Source organism: Trematomus bernacchii, unplaced genomic scaffold (genome assembly GCF_902827165.1).
Source record: "Trematomus bernacchii unplaced genomic scaffold, fTreBer1.1, whole genome shotgun sequence".
Classification (NCBI taxonomy): Eukaryota; Metazoa; Chordata; class Actinopteri; order Perciformes; family Nototheniidae; genus Trematomus; species Trematomus bernacchii.
The window spans coordinates 24,681,782-24,698,313 of record NW_022987739.1 but is presented as its reverse complement, the minus strand read 5'-3'; the positions used below and the strand labels follow the sequence as shown (position 1 = coordinate 24,698,313).

General features: G+C 44.3%; 1 protein-coding gene across 7 annotated transcripts in view; it reads left to right on the top strand.

Moving 5' to 3' along the window:
• The window catches only part of ptprfa (protein tyrosine phosphatase receptor type Fa), a 234,625-nt gene that overhangs the window by 27,479 nt on the left and 190,614 nt on the right, over nt 1–16,532 (top strand). For all 7 annotated transcript variants that reach the window (XM_034147181.1, XM_034147179.1, XM_034147182.1 and 4 more), the window contains exon 2: nt 12,061–12,235. In XM_034147181.1, the coding sequence (XP_034003072.1) occupies nt 12,142–12,235 (94 nt within the window). In that variant the 5' untranslated portion in view covers nt 12,061–12,141. The remainder of the gene's footprint in view (nt 1–12,060; nt 12,236–16,532) is intronic.

The following is a 16,532-nucleotide window of genomic DNA, read 5'->3' as shown; positions in this document are numbered from 1 at the left end:
ACCGGGGTTTGTGTTGTGCAGCCACCCAAGCGGTCACCGGCCTGATGTCGACATCCCCCTCCTGATTCTTCCTCCATTCGGCAGCATCTACAGCTAAAAGTCCATGGTCAGTTGATGCCCCGACTGGTCCCACAGCTGCACATATCACCTCAGCCTGTAGACATTCCCTCTCCTGTGTCTCTCTCTTCACGCAGTAGCGGCAGTCATCACTGTAGCAGGGGCGGCGGGAGAGTGCATCAGCGTTGCCGTGCTGCACGCCAGGTCTGTGAATTATGGTGAAGTCATATGCTTGTAACTCTTCAATCCAGCGTGCCAGCTGACCTTCTGGTTCTTTGAAGGACATGAGCCACTGTAAGGCAGAGTGATCAGTCCGGACTGTGAAGTGGAGGCCCCCTAGGTAGTACCTGAAGTGCCGGATGGCGCTGACCACAGCAAGCAGTTCCCGTCTGGTGACACAGTAGCGGCGTTCAGCTTTGTTAAATGTTCTGCTATAGTAGGCCACTACTCTCTCTCCTTCTGGTGTCACCTGGGCCAGCACGGCTCCTGCTCCACTGTTGCTGGCATCGGTGTCGAGGATGAAGGGAAGGGTGGGGTCAGGGGGAAAGAGGATCGGTGCCTCCACTAGGGCTTCCTGTAGTAAAGCAAATGCTGCTTGACACCCCACTGTCCATGAAAACACCTCTCCTTTCTGTAACAGGCGGAACAGCGGCGTAGCTATGCAGGAGAACCCTTTCACAAACCTCCTGTAGTAGGAAGACAGGCCCAGGAAGCTCTTCAGGTCCTGCACAGAGCTGGGGGTGGGCCAGTCCTTCACAGCCTGCACCTTCTCTCCCATGATGCCGACGCCGCCCTCCGTTAGCCTGTGACCGAGAAAAGTCACCTCACGCTTCACAAAACAGCACTTCTGGGGGTGCAATTTCAGTCCTGCTCCAGCCACTCTCACCAGCACACGTTTGATGGCCCCGAGAGCTGATTCGAAGGATTTCCCATGGACGAGGATGTCGTCCAGGTAAACAACACACTCATGGCGGGGGATGTCTGCCAGTACCTGGTCCATAAGCCTCTCAAACGTGGCAGGGGCATTACAGAGGCCGAATGGAAGAACTTTAAACTGCCATAAACCCCCGTTGGTGATGAAGGCTGTCTTCTGTCTGGCCTCAGGGCAAAGGGGGACCTGCCAATATCCGCTGCGTAGATCCAGGGAGGAGAACCAGGAAGACCCTGCCACTGTATCGAGTGCCTCATCGATGCGAGGAAGTGGGTACAGGTCCTTCTTGGTCACTTTATTGAGCGGTCTGAAGTCTACGCAGAACCGAAAGTCCTCCTTCTTTTTCTTAGGAACCATGACTACTGGAGCGGCCCAGGGGCTGTTGGAGGGTTCGATGAGTCCAGCCCGTTGCATCTCCCCCAGTGCTTTATCCGCTGCAGCTTGTCTGGCCAGAGGGAGGCGTCGTGGTCTCATTCTAATGGGCTGTGCATCTCCAGTGTCGATGTTGTGTTCGATGAGATCTGTCCGGCCAATATCGGTCTCAGACAGTGAAAAACAGTCTTTGAATTCCAGCAAGAGCTGCAGCAGCAGGTTCTGCTCATTGGGAGTTAGTCCATCAGAGTTTCTCTGCCAGACCTCTGTCACTGCCGAAACTCTCTCATCGGCGACAGGTTCTGCAGCAATGACTGGGTGAAGACAAGGGTCCAGGGTCGGCAGGGTGGGGGTTTGTGCAGGTGCCGTCATCTGGGAGTCGCAACAAGCAACGGCGTCGGTCACTGTCTCGGTTGTCTGTGTTATAATGGTGTGGGTCACACGACAGCCTGTCTGGGGTGGCCGCCTACACATCTGAACGACCTGTCCATCTGGAAAAGTGAGTGTACCCCTCTTTGTGTCAATGACACAGTCTAATGTCCCAAGAACCTCCAGCCCCAGGATGCAATCTTCCAGGTCTGCGACCCACACTGGGCAGCGAACAGACTTCTTTCCCACCCCCATTGTCACAATTGTCTCTCCCACCATCGGACATCGTTCCCCGGTAACTGTCTGTAATTTCACTATGGTGGGGCAAATAGTTGTTTTATTTCTCACTGTTTCAGGCTTCACAAGGGTTGCTAAAGAACCTGTGTCGACCAGCGCAAAACAGTCTGTTCCCGCAATAGTCACTGGGGCATACCAGCAGTCCTCAACCCAGGTTCGGCCCAGCCTGATGATTCGCTCCGGCTGGCCGTCAGCCTCTTCTGTTGGTTGTAACACTTCTACTTGGTTAATGCGCTGCGACGTTTCCTCATTTGAAGAGGGACGGGACACATCATCAGGGGTCCGCATTGTCCCGGTTATGCAGACCCGGCCCCGTTTCCCTGGTTAGCTGTGCTGCGAGGGCAATCTCGAACCAGATGGCCAGGCTGTCCACACCCCCAGCAGATCCTCTGGCGGGGTCTCTGAGACTCCTCCTGTCTCAGTGTGGTGGCACGCACAAGCTGTGTCAATTTTTCCACCCAGGCCGGCTCTGCTGTATTCAGCTCAATACCGCATGCGGCGCTCACCTTCGGTGTGTGGTCATCCGCACTCCATGAAGCAGTACATAGCATCTCTCTCTCTGTGGCTAGCTCCAAAGCCTCCTGTAGAGACTTGGGGTGGGCGAGCAAAGTCTGTGTACGCAGGTCGGCTGGTAGTAGGCCCTGGAGGAAGTAGTCCCGGGCTAACTCACTCTGGATAACAGGAGGCATGTGAGTATAGGTGCGGTGAACCAGCCCCTCAATGTCGTTGGCGAGCTCCCTCAGTGGCTCCCCAGGCCGTCGCTTGCGGCTACACAGTTCAGAGCGGAGCAGGCTAGCTGCAGAGCATAGTCCAAAGCGCTTCTTTAAAGCTCCCACCAAAGCATCATAGTCACTCCTATCATCAGGGTTAAGTAGCAGCAGGCTGGTTAAAGCATCCCCAGTAAGGCACATTGCGAGCTGGAGGGCCTTTTCTTCAGCAGACCACCTGCCAGCCTTGGCTAGCAATTCAAATTGTGCCTGGAATGCTTCCCAGTTAGCTTTGCCATCATACCTGGGTGTTTTCATAGATGAGGGGAGGGCTTCTCTGTGCTGCTCAGTGTGTTGACTCGTGCCTGCCCTCTTTGTCTCTGTTTTCCCGTGTGTGGCGTCTCTATCGGGGAAGTAGCCGGGGCGGTCAAAGCCAGCCTCAGCGGCCATTCTCATAGTCATTCCCCTTCCCCGACCCTCAGTAGCACCGAAGTGTTGCCGCTCGTCAGCTTCCTCCTCCCGTTTAATTTTAGAGTAGTCCCACAGCGACATGTTCTCACCGAGATGGAAACTGTAGGCTGTATGGCAGCAATCACTGTAGCACGCCGCTAGTTAGCTGTCGTTAATCCGGAGTTGAACTTTTACTTCTGACACCAAATGTAGCGTCTCGCTACAGGAACACAGGGAGGCTTGGTTTGTCCTTTATCCGGGAGTTTATTATACAGATCACAGGTTACTGTTGGCCATAACCACGCCAAACAATCCACTAACTCTGTCGTATATCCTCACTCTCCGTCACATATTCCCCAAGCTCTTCTCTCGCTTCCCGCGTCTCCCCCTCCAGGAACCTCCCTCTTCCAGCCCCAACCAACCAGACAACACTCTCCCACCCAAACCCACAGCTACAGGTCACAAGAACCGTCCATCAAAACAGTGGCACGTTCACTGACACTCTGTAAAATGCAAACAAACTCTGAACAACAAACACATCAAACATCAACATTATAACCAGTCCGTTACAATATGTTTACACAAAAAAGATATACATGTTAAAACTTTTCTTTCTATATGTTTAAGGTTCTTAATAATTCGAAAAATCAATAAAACACTCTTTCTAGCTGTAGGGAGCATAAATAAGAAGACGCGACGATGACTTGCACTTTTTTTTCGCGGGGTTCCCCCTTATTTATTTTCTTCAAATCTACTTTGCTGATCGGCGACCACACAGTCTCTTCCGTCAGTCACACAGACAGCCAGCAGTGACAGGTGAATCCGGGAAAGGTGTGGAGAAAAATAGGTAATACGCTGACAGGTTTCTTAACATGAATTGCTCTGATATTCTACTTTTACGTTCGACTACCATTAAGTTAAATAACGTTTTTTTGTTTGACTAACTTTTGATCAAATCAAGCGTTTCTTAAACTAAGAGAAAGACACCAGCCAGTGGTCGATATTGTGGACTTTATTTTAGAATAGCAGATCTCTGCGACCAGCTATAGTTTGTCGGCTTAGTGTCAGTGAACGTGTGTCTCTGCTCCGATCGTGAGCTACACTGCAGCACCTCCCGCGGGACTCTGCTGCGGTTCCTCCGTGCAGAGCGCCCGTTTCCTAAACCATGCTATGCAGGGGCGGTTCTAGGGGGGGGGCAAACAGGGGCGAGTGCCCCCGTAACACTGACCCCTCCAAAAAAAAGTTACAATATTACGATTTATTGGAACTAAATCAAATCAGAGACCCGGATGTACAGTGGAGATTAAACTGTTCATTACCTTATAAAAGCAAATACTGTTTATGTTTTTTAATTAAATTGTCACTTAAAGTTACTAAAACAAATACTAAAAATGAAAAAAACTACTGAAACACAGGACTGTAACTTAAATTGACCAAAACAAATACCAATTACTGTATTATATGTTTATTTTACAAAATTACTTTATACTGTCTTTGTCAATTTAACCTGCTTTTATTGTGCCCCTCTCATGAAATAACTGGCCCCAGCCTGATGCTATGTATGTGTGTGCATAAAGCTGAGATATGCATATATTTATTTCCTTTCTCTTTGAAAGTTTCAGAGGTTAAAGTGAGGCATGATGCAGAAATGAGAAATGAGTGAAGCAAAAAAGAGGAAACTTACAGACTTCTTTAAAAGGTATGCAAGACATCACTGCTGCTTAGCGTGTCAAAGCCATTTGTATCTTTTATTTATTCACCATAAGTTCCTTTGTTAATTATCCTACATTTAAATGCAGAGTTGAGCAGAACAAGGCAGGTGATGGGCGAGCAGGGAAGCTTGGAAAAGAGAGAGGATCAGAGCAGCGTAAAGAAGGGAAGGGAGTGGAGGAACGAGAGGAGAGGAGAGGAGTAGAGCAGGCTGAGGAGAGGAGAGCAGAGCAGCCTGAGGAGGACAGAGGAGCAGGGCAGTTTGAGGAGGACAGAGGAGCAGGGCAGCCTGAGGAGAGCAGAGCAGAGCAGCCTGAGAAGAGCAGAGCAGAGCAGCCTGTGGAGGACAGAGGAGCAGGGCAGCCTGAGGAGAGCAGATCAGAGCAGCCTGAGGAGGACAGAGGAGCAGGGCAGCCTGAGGAGAGCAGATCAGAGCAGCCTGAGGAGGACAGAGGAGCAGGGCAGCCTGAGGAGAGCAGAGCAGAGCAGCCTGAGGAGGACAGAGGGGCAGGGCAGCCTGAAGAGAGCAGAGCAGAGCAGCCTGAGGAGGACAGAGGAGCAGGGCAGCCTGAGGAGAGCAGAGCAGAGCAGAGCAGCCTGAGGAGGACAGAGGGGCAGGGCAGCCTGAAGAGAGCAGAGCAGGGCAGTTTGAGGAGGACAGAGGAGCAGAGCAGGGAAGCAGTGTAGGAAAGGCTGACAACTTGCCTGACTGCTGGAATCAAAGTCAATTTGAATATTTTACACAGAAATATCCATTTCTAATAATTGGAAATAAAAAAATAGGATGCAAATCATGCAGGGAAGCGGGTTCCCTTGGGGCAATGAGAACAGGGAAACAGAGGTACTCATTCTCTACTGAATGGCAGAACTGTAGGGTAGGCCCATATGGCAACAGCAATGAGAAGCAAATGAAATCTTTGAGAAAGAAAATAAATGAACATAGTGTCTCACAGAGTCACAAATTAGCACAGGACATAGTAAAAAGACAAAATGAAGAAGCTTTAAAATCAAGCTTTCTAAAAACTCAAAAAGACATTTTGGCTTCCACCCATAATGTCTTTAGAACGGCATACTACATTGCAAAAAATAACCGGCCATACTCTGATCATCCTGGACTAATAGAACTACAAATGATAAATGGTGTAAATGTTGGCCGCGTACTCCACTCAAATGTTACATGTACAGACATTGTACATTTTATCTCAAAAGAAATGAGGGAAGCCCTATTGGCAAGTATCAAAGTGACCCGACCAAAGCTAACTGTTCTTGTGGATGAAAGCACATCATTAAGCAAGAAGTCTTGTCTTATTGTGTACCTAAGAACGTCAGTTGATAGCTCAGAGCCAGTGACCTTCTTCCTAGATCTTCTCGAGCTAGAGAGTACAACTGCAGATGGAATCATTAGTCAACTACTGAACTGTCTACAGAAATATGGTCTTGATGATGCTTTTCTGAAAGAATGTCTGGTGGGATTCTGCTCAGATGGAGCCTCCGTAATGGTAGGCAGAAAGAATGGTGTCTACACAAAACTGAGAAGTAAGTACCCAGGCCTCATAGGCTGGCATTGTCTAAACCATAGGTTGGAGTTGTCTGTGTCAGATGCAGTCAAGCACTGCACCGAAACCAACCACTTCACAGCTTTTCTTGACAAGCTATACTGTCTCTATCATCAGTCACCAAAGAACTTAAGAGAGCTTGATGCTGCAGTCTCTGAAGTAGGTGTATGCTTGAGGAAGATTGGTCGCGTCCTCGGGATAAGGTGGGTGGCTTCATCTTTTAGGACAGTAAATACTGTTTGGACCATGTATGCTGCACTCTATCATCACCTCACATCTGCAAGTGTAGATGTGAACCGTTCCTCAAATGATAGATGCATGTATGAGGGGCTAGCAGCAAAGCTGACGTCAGTTGCTTTTGTTAAAAACCTGGGACTGATGATGGATGCACTTGAGGAGCTGAAAGACCTGTCTGAGGCTCTACAGTCGAGAGACATTAGACTGTCTCAATCAGTAAATCTGATCAAAAGACAGCTAGATGTTTTTAAAACCATGAGCAGGAACCCAGACAGTGGTCTGTTCTACAAAACCGCATGTGAGGCAGAGCAGCAAGGTGTTTTTAATGGCATAACACTACGCAATGACCCAAGGCAGGAGATAATAGATCCCACAAAGTTTTATGCAGCACTATGCAAAAGCATGGAAACAAGGATGGTCACAAGTGAAGAGGAATCCCTCTTTCAAAAGGTCAATGTTCTTGATACAAAGACATGGCCAAGCCCTCTACCATTAATGTATGGTGAGTGTGAAATAAGAGAGCTATGCACTCTTTTGAAAATCGGATTCTCTGGTGTTAAGCAAAGTTATAGGGACTTTAAGGAGAATGCCAGTGTGCCGATGCACATGTCCCTTCTAAAGCTTAAGAATGCAGTGGAAACCATTGCTGTGAGCAGTGCAGAGTGTGAGAGGGGTTTCTCAGAAATGAATGCAGTTGTAACATCAATGCGCTCACAACTGAAAACTCAAAATGTCTCTGCTCTAATGTTCATTCAAATGGTTGGACCTCCTCTTACCTCTTGGGACCCCACGAAATATGTGAGGAAGTGGGTGGCTACCAGAAGGTCTGCAGACCATTTAGCCTGTAGACAAAGATGCACGACTACACAGGCTTCCCCCTATCAGCCCATCTGGGATTTGATGAAGTAGCTGGTCGTACATACAGTAATGTTGTTGAACTGCTTATATTGATGTGGACTTTCATTCCTCAATCAGTTCAGATAGGGTAATGTCTCTGTACTCATATCGTTTTTTTTTTAATGTTCTTGAGTAAGTGTGCAGAGAAATGTTGACTTAAAATGGCAATTTGAAGGTCTGTAATTTGTGAAAAATGTTTGTGTATATATTAATAGTTTCAAATGTAAATTCATTCCAGTTAAATAATACCAATAAAAAGACGGTCTAATTAACATACTTTCTATGTGTACTGTCTCGATTGGTGGCATCAAATAGTGCATCTGATACAGGAGCAGTTGCTTTAGGATTGGGCCTCCCCCCCCCCCCCCCCCAAAAAAAACACAGCCCCCCCCACATGTCAAATCCCAATTTAACCCCTGCTTACAACACAGATCAGTGGAGACATTTTATTATTATTACTATTTAGTTTTTCTTTAATTGTTTTTCCGTTACATTGGAGTATGACAGGTGAGGCTCTGCCTCCCCTGCCTCCCCTGACTGCACGTCGCTGGTATCTATATAACTTGGTGATGTTGTCATGTGTGCTGTGTCGAGGTCATGGGTTTGTGCGTATAGTAGGTGTGTCGCTGATTTGAGTACAGCGAAAGAACTAGATTGGCATGATACATCAACCTTTGGTTTCTTATTTTTGTGGTTTTAAATAAAGCTGAAGGCCAACATTCCTTTTCCCCATTGAGGCAGTACACAAACAGGAGGACAAGAGAGAGAAATATAGATAGAAAAATACACTGCAAACAGCTGTATAGGGAGTAGATTCATAAATATATCTAGTCTCTGATAGTACATACTGTACTTTTGTGAGTGCTCTGATAGATAAATGTAATCTTTGATTGTTGAAACATAGCCTAATGTTGTTATTAAGCATTTATGATGCTATTGTATGATTCCAATTGTGAATAATTATTCCTAATAACATTTTCTGTCATCTCGCCAATACTAATTAGTATGAAAAAACGTAAACCACAAATCTTAATAACTTGGCCTCTAAAAGAGGTCAACACAAAATAACTGTAATCAATATAACAGCAACTAAATAAGTGTTAACTGTACAAACTACCTGACACAGTGAAACACACAAGGGGTGAATAAGATGGACACACCATACAAAGAACACCCCTCTTGACATGGCAACACATGGTTTGGCCCAATTGGCTGCTTCAAAGATGTAAGTCTTCTCAGCCCTTAGCCACAACTTTTGCTCCACCAGGAAGTAGAGCCCACCAACAATGGTAATTCAAAGAAAGAGGACGAATTATTAATATAAAACAAATACCTGTGTAAACTTACCCATGGACGAAAGGACTACAACATGTAGGTTTTGTTTAATGGTGGCAGCAGAACAAGATGTTAACACAGCACGGTCACAGTAGTATGATGTGGATCCAGCTACACCACAGCAATGTGGTAATCTAAAACTATAGTAAACACCCTTTACCTCATCAGAATCAATTGTTTTGGCAGTTGTTTAAACTGCTATAAATACAGATATTGACACTAGTGATGTTATGTGCTGTGCTGATGCTATGGAGCATCGTTTGTACTATTCCAGTATGTTTTTTTTAGTCGTTCAGATTGGTCAAACCACTGACCATTCAGAGTTTTACAAAACTTCGGTTGCTTCTGCTGGCACCGGGCTTGGTGCGAGGAAGTGGGTTTAGAGGTCTCAGTTATTATGTTTCCCCCTTTGAATAAGATGTTTGTTTGTACAGTTTTCTGTTGTCATATGTGCTGTGTCAGGGTCGTGGATGTGTTTGTGGTTTTTGCCAGGAGGAAGTGAGCTATAACACACTGACTGTTAGCTTAGGAGTTGTGGGAGCATTTGACTTTTTACACTAAATGCTAAATCTGGTCAAATAAAGTTGATCTAAAAATATATTTGTGATGTTAAACAATAACAAAAAACAAAACTTTTAAGCTGCTGGTTGTTTTTGTTGCTTGTATTTACAGCCACATTGTTTCATATCATTTTTTTATGACATTTTAAAGGTAAAAATGTTTTATATTTTGGTTTCAAACCATAACAGAACAGATTGAACTGACCCCTCTAAAGCAACAGCTGGCACCCGCCTGGCCCCTGGTGCTTCACCTGGAATAGAACTGCCGCTGAGTGTTGTTGCACTGGTTAAGAAGTTCATGTTTTGCTCAGGATGGTGCAGACTAATATCAGGAACATGAGGCAGGAGCTTCTGGCACTGCAGGTGCTCTTCATTTCTCAGCGCTGTGCTCTCAAAGATATTAACCTGGCTGAAATGAGTGTTGTAATATTCAGCATAGTCTTGCAATGTTCTTGCCCCAGAAATCAGATGCACACACACACACACACACACACACACACACACACACACACACACACACACACACACACACACACACACACACACACACACACACACACACACACACACACACACACACACACACACACACACACACACACACACACACACACACACACACACACACACACACACACACACACACATTGTTTAGAGTAGGGGTCACCAACTACATTTGTCCGAGGGCCTAAATTAATCCAAGAGACACTTTCGGGGGCCAGAGATTTTTATATATATATATAAATCATAATATAATAAATAGTGAATAATTGATTAATATGTTGACTTTATTGAAAAAATAATAAAAAAAATTATAAGCCTGTATCTGGGGTAATAAAACTGAAAGTAGTCCTGATTGGCAGGGAAAGGAATCAACTTTTTTATTAATACCTTGTCCTGATTGGTGGGAAACGATTGCAGGATATAAGAAAATTGTTTACCAGGATATAAGAGCATTTTTTGCCAGGCACGCAAAAATGTCACTGTGAAAGAGCCTCAAGCGTAAAGTTGACGTGGAAAACCGCAGTTTTATGAGGAATGGACGGATAAATACGCATCCATCATGCCATCGTTCAATAAGGCTACACCTGTTTGCCTTATCTGCACTGAAACGGTCGCTGCTGCAAAAGAGTATAATCTCAGACGTCATCATATCACAAAGCATGCAACTTTCTCACTTTTTTTATTTTTATTAAGCCACAGTCACCCCCGCCGTGCGGGCCGGATGAGAATGTCTGGCGGGCCGGATGTGGCCCGCGGGCCGCCAGTTGGTGGTCACTGGTTTAGAGGGTCAGGTAAAGGGTGCATTACTGATTTTGCATGCTGAGTCATTTAAAGTTACAGGAAGCTTCATTAGTATCACCTGCGTTTAGGAATACAAATCATGTACTGTGCGACACATGACGTCACGGAAAACATAATCAGAATACTTCATTAAAGAAAGCAAAATCATGCATGGCTAGACATGCGCACTTAAAATAACAAGCTATAATCATGAATGTGTTAAAAGAACCAAGCTGTGTGTTCTTGGTAGCTATAGCAACACACAAACAGACACAGTGTGAAAAGATATTAGACTGCCGCGTTGAGCCCACAGGGGGAACTGAAAACACAAACACTGCAGAGAACTTCAACTCAACAAGAAACCAAATGATACACTGACGGTATCAATGACCCGTTAACAATACACAGATAAGAAAACAACCCCCAGTATAAAGAAGCTCAGAATACAAAAATGGGGAATACGCAAAAGGATTGTGGGCCTTTTGCGTATGATATGCATTCACAAAGAAAACACAAAGGGTGAAATGTTACTACTACCTCTGCCTACTTTTTTCTGTCACACTCAGACTCCTTTTCTTTGCAACTCGTCTGTCAGGATCTGTACCTTATAGTCTGAAAGTTGAAATCTTTCTTTTTTTCTCCTACATACTGTGTTCTTGGCTGCACCTGTTGCTTAGGTCGCCATACTATTTTTTTTTTGGCCTTACCTGGGAGATTGTTGATATCCAACTGCATCCAGCCTCTTTCTATATATATATATACTGTATGTAGACACATTATCTTTTCTAACATTTGGCGTGTCTATCTTTTCAATGTATTATCTCTTTACATACATTCAACACCTAACTCACGTCTGTCCGTCCTCAGAGAGGGATATCTACTGTTGCTCTCCCAGTGGTTTCTTCTTTTTTCCCCATTTATTGTGTGTTTTTTGTTGATTTTCCTTGAATGCTGTTTGGATTTAGGGACAAAGAGTGTATTATGCTGTACACACGGTTAAGCCCCCTGAGAAATTTGTAATTTGTGATATAGAGCTATATGAATAAACTTTGATTGATTTATTGGCACTAAGGCGACATTTAATTGCCACATTAATTATTTCACACAGAGACTGCAAAGTTTGCACTCAGCTGCATCACTTTTGCTTATTAATTATAAAAAACAAAGAAGAATGTTATATATTAAAAAAGGCATCAAACCAAAATAAAAGGACCCATTGCCTTCACCAGATGTGTAGAACAACATGTGGGAGAGCATTAATGAACTATATATCCTTAACAGCCACTCTCTTTTCGCAGGTGTCACTCGATGATTGTTTGAGGTCATAGCCAATCAGCAGCAGCGTCCTGACCAGAGGAGGGAGTACCGACTGTCAGACCATGGATCTCAGATTCCGGCGGCTGTTGCCTCTCACCAGAGCAGCTCTTCATCTCCTGCTGCTGGCCACACTGGTGCTGCCTACACACACTGAGAGTGAGTACTCATATCATCCACACCAGATGCCCCTTTCACACCAATGCGGTTCCAGGGCCGGTTCGGAGCTGGAGCTTGAAAAGCACGGGTTTTTCCTGTTCACACCGCAGCGGAGCCGCCTCTAAGCTCCGGAATCCGGTTCGTTTCAAGCACCAAAAAGTTGTCGGTCTAGAAAGCAAGCACGCTTACGTCGGAGGCAGGGGCAGGGGCATCAGTTTTAATGTTATACCATAGTAATTAATGCTGCAAAGCTGGGTATTTTGAGCTTGGCGCATGCAGAGGCTAACAGCTAGCTCTAACGCCATCGAATAGGAAGTATATTTACCTTCTTTCTCCTACGGAATCGTCGTTGAAGTTGATGATGATGATGATTGTAAAGAACTTTTGAATGTAGCATCTGACGACTGTAAAGTTGGTAGTAAAGTCGTCCCATTTCTTCCATTTCGTTTCGACAGAGCAAAACCAAAACGAGTAGCGCTTCAATACAATCGGTCATTGTTGTTGTTGTCGATGTGAGGGGTTTCCGCGCGGTTTGGCTTTATGAAGCAGGCACGCAAACGGTAAGTCATGACGCAAATGATGACGCAGCACCAGTCGGGCTCTGAGCGGTGTGAACAGAGCGGGAGCTGAACCGAAGAACCGGTTCCGAACCAGAAAAGCTCTAGCACGGAGCTAGAACGGGAAAAGCCTTGGTGTGAAAGGGGCATCTGTCCATATGTCAGGAGACAGGTGATATCCATATATGGCTGTCATGGAGTCTGCAGAGATTTTCTTTCTACTTTATGTTAGCAGATAACAGTCAAATGAGTTGAGGTTCTACGTAGAAACAGTTTGACTCCACTGAATGATTATTACAATGTTAGGATGATATACTCTACTGATTAAACAAGCATCACTGAGAGAATTGGCAACCATTGCCTTCTCCTGCAATGATGATTCACATATGTGTTTGGAAGATTTATTAAATCCAGGGTATAATTTAAGCGTAAACAGAGGTTGTTTGAACCAAAAGCACACAATTGATCTGAAATATATGCAGATTGGATTAGACAAGCATTGGAATGTTCATCAGATCGCTGTTAGGAGTCCCATTCCCAGACAAAAAGCTCCTCGTCACACAAATGTATCACTGCATTGGCACCCAATCTTTGCCTTTTAATGTGCAAGTTAAATGCCACCAGCCATCCAGAAAGTGAAGAAGAGCGTATATATTTTGAAGAGCAAAAAGTGTGAACATTTTCAGGTGTGTTTCCAATATGGGCTTAGATACTGTATGTCTCATAATTATTTGTGTGAACATAAAAATAATGTGTGTGTAAATATGTGATTTGTAAATGTAAAACACCATCCAGAAATGCATTTCAAAGATTTGCAAGCTCACGAATAAATTTGCAAAACGGATCTGCAAATAGGCAAAATATTTTTACAAATAAAAAAAAAAGATCTTTGAATATTTCTTTAACATTTACAACTTTCGATCAGGCATTTGTGAATCCATTTTGTATTTGTCGACCAAAAATGCGCTTGTGGATCTTACATTTCTGATCTCAAATCTCTGCATGTGGATCGTCTTTTTACACACACAGAGTTTTGAGACAAACTTTCCGCCGGTCTCGGCTAAAATCTACTCGTGTCACTCGGTTATTTTCGCAAAACACGTGATGGCCTGCTGATGACGACATTTCCGCATGGTTTTAAGTAAGAGCATGATGTTTTTGTATTATAATGAACAGCGGAACGTTAGATGCATTCTTCATCACCATCATCATCATGTTATAGTGATACAGTTAGTTTGTGTTAGTTTATTGGTTCAATACAGCATATATCGAGCACATTCGTATGCATTGATGTTGAAGTACAGGCTACGCCACTTTCGGGTCCGGGGGGCTACAGCTGGCAGCGAAGCAGCCCAGAAATAACTCTTTTTACCTTACCACTGCACTGGTAAGGTAAAACTAGGCCGATTAATAAGATGTGAAGTGCTTTGTAACTTTGACCCGCTTGACTGAATACCAGTGCTTGAATTGGAATAAAAAAGGTACCAGTACTCTAAATCAGCAACTGTTTCAAGTCAATTTGATTTATACAGCTCAAAAACAAGAATTTGGCTCAAAGGTCTTTACAATCTGTACAACATACGACTCCCTCTATCCTTATCCTCATATCTTTGATTCAGTAATTAAAAAGAAACACAAAAAAACTTTAACAGACATGGAAACGTTTTTAAAAAAAACAGAATATTTACTGTCACGTTCAGAAATTGCATGTTTTTTCCACGACTAATCAGGGAGGTGTCCGGGGCTCTCATAGAGAACATGACGTAGCCTATACATGTGCCTGCATCAGGTCATATAGTATATCCTATAATGCTGGTGGGTTTGTCTCTTTACTGTATATTTTAGAAAGGCTCACTGTACTTAAAAAAAGTATGAAAGGCAGCGGATATGGCTAAAGCCTGACTCCTACTGGCGGCTGGTTAATTCACTCCTCGTCCCTGAGTACACTCATGCATCTTTCAGCAGGAAAGGAGAGAGGGAATCAATGGAGCTGCCAGGGAGGACACAGGGGAATAAACGCAACAAATATACATACCTAGATGCGTCATGAGGTGCCGGTACGCAGTAAGAAGTAAGAAGATGGGTAAACATCTGAAGTCCAGGTACTGCGTACCGGTGATACCGGCCCAATTCAAGCACTGCTGAATACACAAAAAACAATGAAGAAAGAGTTATCTCTGGGCTGCTTCGCTGCCAGCTGTAGCCCCCCGGACCCGAAAGTGGCGTAGCCTGTACTTCAACATCAATGCATACGAATGTGCTCGATATATGCTGTATTGAACCAATAAACTAACACAAACTAACTGTATCACTATAACATGATGGTGATGGTGATGAAGAATGCATCTAACGTTCCGCTGTTCATTATTAAACATCATGCTCTTACTTAAAACCATGCGGAAATGTCGTCATCAGCCGCCCATCACGTGTTTTACGAAAATAACCGAGTGACACAAGTAGATTTTAGCCGAGACCGGCGGAAAGTTTGTCTCAAAACTCCATGTGTGTAAAAAGACGATCCACAAGCAGAAATGTGAGATCCACAAGTGCATTTTTGGTCGACAAATACAAAATGGATTCACAAATGCCTGATCGAAAGTTGTAAATGTTAAAGAGATATTCAAAGATCTTTTTTTTATTTGTAAACATATTTTGCATATTTGCAGATCCGTTTTACATTTGCAAATTTATTTGTGAGCTTGCAAATCTTTTAAATGCATGTGTGGATGGTGTTTCACATTTACAAATCACATATTTACACACACATTACTTTTTAACTGGAGACACCTAAAAAAAAAGCCCATTTTGCTGTTTGTGTTTTATTGGCTGAGGGTTACTCTCCTTAGCCTGTTTAGTTTAACAAATGACCCCCTTTTCCTCACCATGTGCCAAGGATAAATAACTCTGAGCTTCACTCTTCCTCTTCTGCTGTTCTGAGCTTTCTTCCTGTTGTTTCAGTGTGTTGTGTGTCCAGTGTACAGAGATCTTTTCTGATGCTTCACAGATTGTGGCATTTACAGAGAGCCAAGACTCTTTGCTGCTGTATTACCTTCCCTGCCTTTGTTTGGCCTGTCTTTGAGTACAGTTTAGCCTTCAGCCTGCTTTTAGTTGCAATTCCACCTTTGGCCTGCGCTAAGTTACAGTTTGGCCTTTAGCCTGCATTTAACTACAGCTTGGCCTTTATTTGCAATTCAGCCTTTGTCCTGCCTTAAGATGCAGTTTAGCATCTGCCTTTGGGTGCAGCTTTGCCTTGATGGGCCTTTGTGTGCTTTTATTAGGACCTGATCACGATAAGGGGCCAATGGTGATGTAACATGAAGACCTGAACCATTTAAAGGTCAACAACATGCATGTCCCATTATGATCGATGACTCAGAAAGGGAAGTCAAGACGGTTTGGGAGCCTTAACAATTATCTGCATTTCCTTTTCCAGACCCTGGCTAATGCAATGATGCTTCTTTGGTTCTCCCATGAGCATCCCATTGAACCAAGTCAGCTATGTGTAATGAGAGCAACATCAAATGTGGGGGTTGGCAAATAGGGAGGAGGTGAAAGGTTGAGACGAACATTAAGAAAATGGAATTACATATGAGTCTAGCCAGAAAGGAAATGGGTTTAATTATATATAGCTAAGAGGATGTGACCAATGATGTCAGACAGTTCAGGAAATCTATAGAGGATGTTTAGATGACATATCAATATATACAGCAACAACAGCAGATCCATAGAAAGACAACTTG